The sequence below is a fragment of the Daucus carota genome, chromosome 2, assembly GCF_001625215.2.
Source record: "Daucus carota subsp. sativus chromosome 2, DH1 v3.0, whole genome shotgun sequence".
Taxonomy (NCBI): domain Eukaryota; kingdom Viridiplantae; phylum Streptophyta; class Magnoliopsida; order Apiales; family Apiaceae; genus Daucus; species Daucus carota.
The window spans coordinates 31,852,434-31,863,980 of record NC_030382.2 but is presented as its reverse complement, the minus strand read 5'-3'; the positions used below and the strand labels follow the sequence as shown (position 1 = coordinate 31,863,980).

Below are 11,547 nucleotides of genomic sequence, written 5' to 3'. Positions count from 1 at the left end.
GAGACCATGTTTTCATTGGAGACTTGGAGACCACGTATGTACTGCAATTAAAATACTTCATAAAAACATTGCAAAACATATTATTTTTCGAATCATGTTCTACAAATATCATTATTTTATTGACAATCTTGCAAATTTTATACATTTGGCAAATAAAACATTAAAAAACATATTATTTTACAAAACCATGTTAATGTGCAGAACATTTGTTGATCTTGCAGAACATACAATTTCTACTTGTTTAACATAAATAATTTTCAACATTTTCAATGAAATAGTGATATTTATAGAATGTACTTCGCAAAACAATAAATTTGGTAGTGTTTTAATTACATAATATAAGTGGTCTCCAAAGTCTCCGATAAAAACGTGGTCTTCATATATATAATATATAATATAATAATCGGGTCTGGATCGGGTCGACAATCAGGGAAAATCGGGCCGGGGTTCGGGGATCGGGCCGGGATAATGTGAAAAACCGTACCCGACCCGATCCCCGATTTTTTTTCAAAGTCATCCTCGTTCCCCGGCCCGTACCCGAAAAAATCCCCGAATCCCCGCACCATTCGAAGCGGGGATTGGGTCGGGGTCAGGCGGGTCGGGATTATTGCCCATCCCTAGACACATCAGCATAACATATAAGCCAGACAGTTCACGTAAGCACTTTATTTAATGGTGAGAGGTCAAACTTGATGGAATGTGGTACAATTCAATACAAAAGTAATGTTAGTGATCATAATCATTAAAACATTACTTTGGTGGTAAGTTTCTAAAGAAAAATAGTTGAGTGCCAAAAAATATTAATTTCATGTTAATCACTAATTATCAAACACATTACTTTATATATAATAAGTAATATATTATTTATTCTTTTATATACCTATACAATAATAAATTAGCTTGCGAGAATTAAGATTTTTAAAATTTATGCATGTAATTAGGCTCACAAAATCATTGTATAAAATAACAAGTAAGATATTAAAATTCAACTAAAAATTTAGATAATTAATATAGAACTAGGGAACATATAAATAATAATAAAAGTCATTATATAATTAGTAATATGGGTGTGTTTGACATTACTTTTTAACAATTTTAAGAATTTTTTCCATAAAATATTTCATATATATATATATATATGTATAAGAATTTTTTAAATTACTTATTTAATAAGTGTCTAATTTCTTTAACTCGCTTATTTTTGTTTTTATAAAAGTTAAGTTATTCTTTAAAAATGATGCAACCCCAACCCCATGCATAAAAATCCAAAAGATTTGGGCAGTGTGAGTGACCTCTGTTGCAATATAAGTTTTAGTACTGTTACAATATAAGTTTCACTGCCATTCACTTTTACTTATGTTAGTTAAATGTATTAGATGGTTAGATGATCCATATAGTTACGTTTTTGTCGTTGGGTAAGACGTCATGAGTTCATGGATTAGAATTCGTTAAAGTTATTATACTCGATTGAAGTATTAAATTTTGCTCACGTGATTTGACGTTATATATGTAGTCAGTCGGTAATCGATGACAGTTGTGTTCCACTCTCAGCTTCAATAAATACCTTCATTGTTCGCAGAGCATCACATTCATTGACCCTTTTCATATATAAATTTAAATATATTTGATATATTATGACCATATATGATATTTTTTAATTTTATTTAATTTTAAGAAAAATGTTTTAAACATTTCTAACAAATTTTAATTTGTTAAAACTAAAGTTTAATAAGCTATATTCCAATATTCACAATGCTGATATACAGAATACTACTAGCTAGCTACCGTCGCTGGAATATTTGTTTTTATTTTATTATAAGTATTTTATTATTTAATTTGTAATCTACATGTATATTAGAACATATGTAATTTCTTGATTAATTAAATAGGCTCATAGAAATTATATTCGATTTAATATATTTTTGTGGAGTAAATAACTCTCTTATAATTAAATTTGTTAAAAAAAATTATAAATAGACATATTCAAGAGATATTTATTAAAACAAACGCCTAAATGTGTTTTAGTTAAAATATAAAAATAATTATGAATTGTAAAATTAGAAAAATAATATATGATCAAAATTATAAATGCTTGCCATTTAATAATATATTACAAGAGTAAAGTTTTATGTAGTCCACCATTTGATTGGAGTCCTCGAAGTCTGTTTATATTAATAAAATATCTTCTAAAACGTAGTAAAACATGCTTCACAAAGATTATTACTTTAATAAAATTTTGCAAATCTCATGTATTTACAAGTGCAATATGTATGTTCTATGTTCGTAAACTAAGCATGTTTTATAGAATAATATTTTTTTTTATGTTCTACTTGTAAAATGTATGGGATTCGTAATATTTTCAATTAAACCGTGATGTTTGTAAAACATCATTCGAAAAATAATATGTATTATGATATTTTAAAATTATATTTTAATTGAAGAACATATATGGACCCCAAAGACTCCCTGAAACTGGACTTCGTAAAATTTAACTTTATATTATAAATACAAATAATACAACATTTGACGAACCGAGCTGTTCACGAACAAGCTCGAGCTCGGCTTGCTAAGAGCTTGTTCGGCTCGGCTCGTTAAGTTAACGAGCTCGAGCTCGAACACAAAAAATTGTTCGTTAAGTAAACGAGCTCGAGCCGAGTTTTTAGTATGTTCGTCTCGAGCTCGTTCGGCTCGAGTTCGGCTCGTTAAAACTCGAAAAAAATATAATGTGTTCGGGGTTTTATATAATTTATATATAATATATATTTTAGTGATGTGACCAAAATTACGGGAAATAATAATTTTAATTGCTTTGATATTTTAACAGTGAAGTAGAAGTTTGACTAGTTCGCTACTAATTTAGTGTTTCGATCTTTTAAAAAATATTTTTTACCCATCCAACCGTATAGATGTTAACATATATATACAGTTTAGCGAAATAACCAAAGTTTCAAAAAAAAAAAATTATTTAGTTAGCTATTTTAAGAGTCAACTAGCGGTTTGTCCTTATTTTTTTCTGGATCGGTTCGGATCGGCTCAACTCGGCTCGGCTTGTATTTGTTCGCGAACAAGCTCGTGTTCGGCTCGTTAGTTAACGAGCTCGAGCTTGAACACAATTTTTGTTGGATAAAAAAGCTCTGCTCGGTTCGTCAGAAAAAAATTAAAGTTCGGCTCGGTTCAGTCAAAACTCGGCTCGGCTCGGTTCGTCAACAGCCCTAACAATAATTGTAGATATCATTTACACAGTATATTCATGTCCCAAAGATTTTAGCAAATTTAATATGTTAATAAAATGTAGATGTTTCACTCAAATCTTATTGTATTCTCAAACAGTTACGGGGCGAAACGGACGGGGCGGAGAAATCCAGCAACATACACAATTAATATAAAAAAATTGACATAAATGGGATTTGCTAATATTTGTCAGTGGGTCCCACATGACCACATATGCCGAAGCTGGTATGCACTACCAGGAGTACTCACCACCACCACCTTTCTCTAATTCTATTTGGTTCCCTATTTTTCACTCAAAATATTTCAAAAACTTGTGATAAAAGAAAATGTTCTTAATTATCTTTAAATAAATGTACTTTGTATATCACCCTGAAACAGGTCCACAAACATTCACTTGCAATTCTTTGTAAAATCTGTAATTTAAAAAACTAAGTGGGGCCACATACCACACATGGGATTTTTTATCTGCTGAATGAGGGGCCAGGGATAAAATGTTACTACCTCACAACCCTGCCCTATAGTCAAGGTATTATTATAAATACCAGGGGGTATGTGTTAACATTCTCCATCTGAGTCTCTGTGTTTGGCTGCAGGAACTATACAAATTATTTTTGTTTCCTAAAACTTTTGTGAAAAATGGCTGCTTCATCTGCATCTATGATTGAGAATCAGCAGAGTGCTGATGTGGCTTCTTTTGGGAGTGCTGATGCTGCTTCTCCCAGAAGGAACCGAAACCGTCCCGGACATCCAAGTAAAATCTCGCAGATATATGTGTGTGTGGGTGTGCTAGTGTAATTTTATGTTTGTGTCTTTAAGGATACATCTAAATTAAATAAATCAGATGTATTCTAGCTTGTGTGAAACCCTTATCTGTAAATTTAAAGGGAATGAATAAGATGTGGCGTGGTTTTTGACTGTTTATCTGTTTATCTGATGTTAATTATGTGATATATGTATGTAAATGACAGATCTGGAAGCTGAGGTTGTTATGCTTTCTCCTGAATCTCTAACGGCCAAAAACCGTTTTGTATGTGAGCTGTGCGACAAGGGCTTTCCAAGGGAACAGAACTTGCAACTGCACAGGAGAGGGCACAATCTGCCGTGGAAGCTAAAGAAAAACACAAATCAGGAGGTGCAGAAGAAGGTATACGTCTGCCCTCAGACTGGATGTCCCCACCATGATCCGTCAAAGGCTCTGGGAGATCTCACCGGCATTAAGAAGCATTTTGCTCGCAAACACTGTGAGAAACAATTCAGTTGCAGTAGGTGTCACAAGAGGTATGCTGTGCTTTCTGACCTCAAAGCGCACAGTAAGATATGCGGAACAAAGGAGTATAAGTGCGAGTGTGGATTTACCTTCTCTAGGTAAGGATTATATCACAAATCTTTTTTTTTAATTTAACAAATATAATTTTTGATTGCATGCTCATTGGTGTCAATCATAATTCATTTTACGTAGATAAAATTTTATTTGTTTTTGTCTTGTGATCTGTTGAACTGAAAGTGTTTGTGTGTACAATTTAATTTATTTTTGTTTTTCTGTGATATGTTGGACTGAGGTGTTTGTACTTGGCAGTAGAATTTATGAGTAGCGGAACTGGGGTTCATTTGGTTCCAGAGTTCTTTTATTGAATTTCTTTTTTGCTATCGTTTCTGTGTCTCAAAATTGGATTACATTTATTTAATAGAATAATAATCCGTATATACATACAAAATAGAGGGATCTTATATGTCTTATTTTTGTGTTATTTTGAATCTTTGTAATTGAGTGGTGTCTTTTGATCTTAAACCCCACCGCCTTGTCTTCTAGTTATCTAGGTCAAATATATATGCTTACTAAAAGTGCGCACCTGTAAATTTAAGTTGATACACAATTCTTATTTTAATTTATTTATAATATTTTATGATAGTGATATTTATTTTTTTGTTTTTCATTTCTTTTTCATTTTATCATTAATTAATCCAAATATCAATTTAATTTTGACTCATATTTTTTATTACAATTTTATAATTGAGCTTTAACTATTGTTTCATTGTCAACGCCATCCTTAAATATTGCATACATATATCTGATCATATTTTAACTACAACATTTTTCATAGTAACGGGCGACATATAAAGAAGAGTAGGGTGTAGTTTATGTGTATATATATTTGCACTGTGATGTAAAACTCATATGATTTTTTGTTGCAGGCGTGATAATTTTATCACCCACCGCTCCTTTTGTGATGTCCTCGCTCAAGAGCTGGCTAGGCACACCATAAACCCCTCACCCTTGAGCACTGCTGCTTCTAGCGTTCTTGCAAATGCTGCTAACCCTGTCCCTGTTAGTCAGGGATCGGCTGAGGGTTTATTGTTTCAAGCCAACCATCAGCAATTCGCGTCTCTTGTGCCGGTTGGATCTGTGCAGGTTGGATCTGCTTTCCAGCCCCTGCCCCCAAATTTCCCTGTTGGTCCATTTCCGGGGACAAAGCTAGGCTTTCCCATAGCCTCTGATGCTTCTGGGATTCAAGGCATTCCAGCCTACCCTGCACCAACCAACATGTTTAGTGCTGGTTTCAATGGGGGTCTTAACATGGGCACTGCTCAGAATGAGATGGATTTCAACATCCACAACTCATTCAGTGGTATGTTGATGAATGTGGAGACTTCTGCTTATAATGTTCTGAACAGTGCCCCGTTCCCTCAAGCTCCCGCCCCTGCGTATCTTCACAAGGGCGCACTGACTGCAGCTGATCCCAACAGTGTCGGCATGATGAAGAGTATGGGGAGCTTTTCTGGTGCAGTGAAGTTTGAAAACTACGAGGGAGATATGGGAGCTGGAATGCATGGTGGTTGGGCAGCTGGTAGCAACAGCTTTCAGGATATGTACAATGTTGCTGGGGGATACTTAAGTGATCAGGTGAATGGTCCTTATTATGGTGGAATGATGATGACTGATGTGATGATGAACTCTGATGGGATGTTTGTTGGTGAATCGAGTAAGAATGCTGCGGTGCAACCACAAGTGAGTACTGTTCAAACTGAGTATTGTGATATGCATACCAGGGATTTTCTGGGAATGGGAACTGCAATGAACAGCTTCACTGGAGCTGGAATGGAGAATGATGGCTTTGGATATGGAACTGGCACTGCGAGGAATTCGCCAGACAGTGAAGCCACCCTATCAGCTGAGGCAGGGCCTTTTGTTCCCGGCCACCCAGCTTTCTAATGCACCAGTGCTTCAGGCAAGCATCTCTCTCTCACACACACATACACTATATATTGTCCATTTGAGGAATGTTTCATTTTAACAAGCCAGCAAGTTTGTAACATCTGGTATTTTGCAGGCGCCCGAAGTTGGTTTTGGCATTCGAGTTCCAGAGGCAACCAGGGACGTGCAGCTTGAAGAAATCATGCTTTTATTTTCTTTTCTATCAAATAATTCTTCTGGGATATTTTGGTTTCTAGGTTTGATTTTCTGAACAATTATCAGATTTATGATGACTTCGGTTTGTAAATCTGAATGCATGGTGAATTAAACTTTTCTCTATAATGTGCTCTTGAATCTTCATATCTCAACTGTGATGTTGCGTTATTATGCTTGAATCTTCATTTCTGAACTATGATACTGTGTTATATTGTGCTGTTTTTAGCTGGGATGAATGGATATAGAAGAATGGAATTTGAAGTATGTTGTGGGTGAATGTTTTTTATTTCCGTTTCTTCTTCCATCATATTCATTAATCATTACATATTATATTAGAAATTTCATTCCCATTCCAGTGTGGGGGAAAATGCTCCCCTTCTTTCTGTACTAGTTTTTCCCCAATTTCATTATAATGGTTTTATATTTATTCAATTTTTTTTAATATTTTCTATGTCATTAGTTTTCATTCATATTTAATCATTATATTCCATTTTATTTTATTACCACCCAAATACAATATTATATACCAGCTTCACAAGTTTGTATATTCACTAAATTATCGCTTTAATTTTTCATGCAAGTCGGATCTACAAATAAGCGTTAAAATGTGATTTTTAAAAGCATTATAGATTATTTTTTAAATATATACAATTACAATATTGCATTAACTTTTTATCGATGCTTTTAGAGAAAGGTGGTTCCTTTTTCCTTTTCTTTTTTATCACACGCTTACTTTCTTATATGTGAATAGATCAAACCACTTTCACTTACTATAACATATAACTTTCTCAAGTTGCAGCGGGTGAAATTTTTTCGTTTGTAGACTGTGACAACATCTTCATCAGAGCAAGCGCAACCAAAAAAAGGGGTAGGCCCGTACAAAATAAGGCAGGTGATAACATACAATCACATGAACAGCCTTCAAAGGAGACAACTCAAAAGAAAAGGAGGGGAAGACCACCGAAGGCCTCAAGTACTCAACTTCAGACTAGTGGAAGACCAACTGGTATGGGAGTGCTAATTGGAGATGATGGACATACATACTTGTCCTCATCAACAACTACAATTAGATTGACTAGTTCACAGCTATGCACTCCAAATCAGGGTACAAAGGAGGTACAAAGACAAGCAACTTCAAGTCAACCATCTCAACTGGAGAAGCAGAGCTGAATTTTTGTGATGAAATATATGATGATTACACCTTTTAAGTATTTCACAAGTACTAGCCATTTAGTGTGAGACTATGTAATTTCTTTTGGTACTAGACTTGTGTTATCAAATTGCAAACGAAACTATGAGACTATATTATTTCATTTGCTATCAGACTATGTTATTGCTTTTGGTGTTCTATTATGAAGTTATCATTTGTCTCTTTTAAATCAAATAGCACAACAATATTTGCATACTATGTTTAGGGATACAAGAGAGACATAAGAACCCTAATTTTGGTCCAAATCTAAAATGAACAGAACCCTGGTTGTATATTCAAAATTGGGTTATATTGTTCGGTGGTAGGTTTCAAAATAAAAAAAATAGGTGAGTGACAAATAAATTGATCTTCCCTATTTATAAATATAAATATATGTATATCACATCAGCTAGATAGTCCACAAAGGCGCTTTATTTAACAGTCAGAGGTCAAACTTGACGGGATGTGGTACAATTCAATACAAAAATTAATGTTAGTGATCAAAACCATTAAAACATTAGTTCAGTGGTAGGTTTCTAAAGAAAAAAATAGTTGAGTGACAAAAAATTGATTTTCCTAAATAAATAACTCAATATGATAGTCAAAATATTAATTTCATGTTAATCACTAATTATCAAACACGTTATTTTATATATAATAAGTAATATAGTATTTATTCTTTTATATACCTATACAATAATAAATTAGCTTGCGAGAATTAAGATTTTTAAAATTCATGCATGTAATTAAGCTCACAAAATCATTATATAAAATAACAAGTAAGATATTAAAATTCAACTAAAAATCTAAATAATTAATATAGAACTAGAGATCACATATAAATAATAATAAAAGTCATTATATAATTAGTAATATGGGTGTGTTTGACATTACTTTTTAACAATTTTAAGAATTTTTTCGGCAAAATATTTCATATATATATAAGAATTTTTTAAATTACTTATTTAATTAGTGTTTAATTTCTTTAACTCACTTATTTTTGTTTTTATAAAAGTTAAGTTATTCTTTAAAAATGAGGCAACCCCAACCCATGCATAAAAATCCAAAAGGTTTGGGCAGTGTCAGTGACCTATAAGTTTTACTGCCATTTGTCTATTATAGTGATCACTTTTACTTATATTATCCAAATGTATTAGATAGTCAGATGATCCATATAGTTACGTTTTTGTTCGTTGGGCAGGACGTCAGAGTTCATGGATAAGAATTCGTTAAAGTTATTATACTGGATTGAAGTATTAAACTTTGCTCACGTTATATATGAAACGTCCACAAGTTAGTCACTAATTGATAATAGTTGTGTTCCACTCTTAACTTCAAGAAATATGTACTACGTAAGCCTCTGAAATTCATTGTTTGCAGAGCATCACATTTATTCATCCTTTTCATATATAAATTTAAATATATTTGATAAATTATTACGATATATGATATTTCTTAATTTTATTTAATTTTAAGAAAAATGTTTAAAACATTCAAACAAATTTAAATTTGTTAAAACTAAAGTTTAGTAAGTTATATTCCAATATTATACAGAATACTACTAGCTAGCCATAGTCGGTGGAATATTTGTTTTTATTTTATTGTAAGTATTTTATTATTTACTTTGTAACCTACATGTATATTGGAACATATGTAATTTCTTGATTAATTAAATAGGCTCATAAAAATTATATTCCATTTAATATATTTTTGTGGGGTAAATAACTCTCTTATAATTAAATTTGTTAAAAAAATTATAAATAAACGGACTCAAGAGATATTTATTAAAACAAACGCCTAAATGTGCTTTACTTAAAATATAAAAAGAATTATGAATTGTAAAATTAGAAAAATAATATATGATCAAAATTATAAATGCTTGCCATTAATAATATATTACAAGAGTAAAGTTCTATGTAGTCCGCCATTTGATTGGAGTCCTCGAAGTCTATTTATATTAATAAAATATCTTCTAAAACGTAGTAAAACATGCTTCACAAAGATTATTACTTCAATAAAATCTTGCAAATCTCATGTATTTACAAGTGCAATATGTATGTTCTATGTTCGTAACCTAAGCATGTTTTATAGAATAATATTTTTTGATATGTTCTACTTGTAAAATATATGGGATTCGTAATATTTTTAATAAAACCGTGATGTTTTAAAATTATATTTTAATTGAAGAACATAAATAGACCCCAAAGACTCCCTGAAACTGGATTTCGTAAAATTTAAACTTTATATTATAAATAGAAATAAAACAACATTTAAAATTTGAACCAAAATTTCATTTTCAAAATCGATTTTACAATAATTAGGGTTGTTTAACGAACCGAGGTGTTCGCGAACAAGCTCGAGCTCGGCTTGTTAAGAGCTCGTTCGGCTCGGCTCGTTAAGTTAACGAGCTCGAGCTCGAACACAATAAATTGTTCGTTAAGTAAACGAGCTCGAGCCGAGTTTTTAGTATGTTCGTCTCGAGCTCGTTCGGCTCGAGTTTGGCTCGTTAAAACTTGAAAAAATATAATGTTTTCGGGGTTTATATAATTTATATATAATATATATTTTAGTGATGTGACCAAAATACAGGAAATAATAATTTTAATTGCTTTGATATTTTAACAGTGAAGTAGAAGTTTGACTAGTATTGCTAACCAGTGTTTAATCCTAATTTAGAGTTTCGAACTTTTAAAAAATATTTTTTACCCATCCAACCATATAGATGTTAACATATATATACATTTTAGCGAAATAACCAAAGTTTCAAAAAAAAATTATTTGGTTAGCTATTTTAAGAGTCAACTAGCGGTTTGTCCTTATTTTTTTCTGGCTCGGTTCGGGTCGGCTCAACTCGGCTCGGCTTGAATTTGTTCGCGAACAAGCTCGTGTTCGGCTCGTTAGTTAACGAGCTCGAGCTTGAACACAATTTTTGTTCGATAAAAAAGCTCTGTCAGGTTCGTCAAAAAAAAAAATTAAAGTTCGGCCCGGTTCAGTCAAAACTCGGCTCGGCTCGATTCGTGAACAGCCCTAACAATAATTGTAGATATCATTTACACTGTATATTCATGTCCCAAAGATTTTAGCAAATTTAATATGTTAATAAAATGTAGATGTTTCACTCAAATCTTATTGTATTCTCAAACAGTTACGGGGCGAAGGAATCGAGAAACATACACAATTAATATAAAAAAATTGACATAAATGGGATTTGCTAATATTTGTCAGTAAGTCCCACATGACCACATATGCCAAAGCTGGTATGCACTACCAGGAGTACTCACCACCACCACCTTTCTCTAATTCTATTTGGTTCCCTATTTTTCACTCAAAATATTTCAAAAACTTGTGATAAAAGAAATTTTCTTAATTATTTTTAAATAAATGTACTTTGTATATCACCCTGAAACAGGTCCACAAACATTCACTTGCAATTCTTTGTAAAATCTGTAATTTAAAAAACTAAGTGGGGCCAGATACCACACATGGGATTTTTTATCTGCTGAATGAGGGGCCAGGGTTAAAATGTTACTACCTCACAACCCTGCCCTATAGTCAAGGTATTATTATAAATACCAGGGGGTATGTGTTAACATTCTCCATCTGAGTCTCTGTGTTTGGCTGCAGGAACTATATAAATTAATTTTGTTTCCAAAAACTTTTGTGAAAAATGGCTGCTTCATCTGCATCTATGAATGAGAATCAGCAGAGTGCTGATGTG

General features: G+C 32.4%; 1 protein-coding gene across 1 annotated transcript; it reads left to right on the top strand.

The window, feature by feature from the left end:
* The first annotated feature begins 3,867 nt into the window (after nucleotides 1–3,867).
* On the top strand, nucleotides 3,868–6,442 carry LOC108207367 (zinc finger protein BALDIBIS-like). The gene is made up of 3 exons (XM_017377818.2): nucleotides 3,868–3,982; nucleotides 4,200–4,596; nucleotides 5,425–6,442. The coding sequence occupies exons 1-3, from the start codon at nucleotides 3,868–3,870 to the stop codon at nucleotides 6,440–6,442; spliced, it is 1,530 nt and encodes a 509-aa protein (XP_017233307.2).
* Nucleotides 6,443–11,547: the final 5,105 nt, after the last annotated feature.

Excerpts from the sequence above, each read along its gene's own strand:
- LOC108207367 (XM_017377818.2), top strand. The coding sequence starts at position 3,868 with ATGGCTGCTTCATCTGCATCTATGATTGAGAATCAGCAGAGTGCTGAT. Across the intron at positions 3,983-4,199 it reads AAACCGTCCCGGACATCCAA|ATCTGGAAGCTGAGGTTGTT; the intron begins GTAAAATCTCGC and ends TGTAAATGACAG. Across the intron at positions 4,597-5,424 it reads TGTGGATTTACCTTCTCTAG|GCGTGATAATTTTATCACCC; the intron begins GTAAGGATTATA and ends TTTTTGTTGCAG.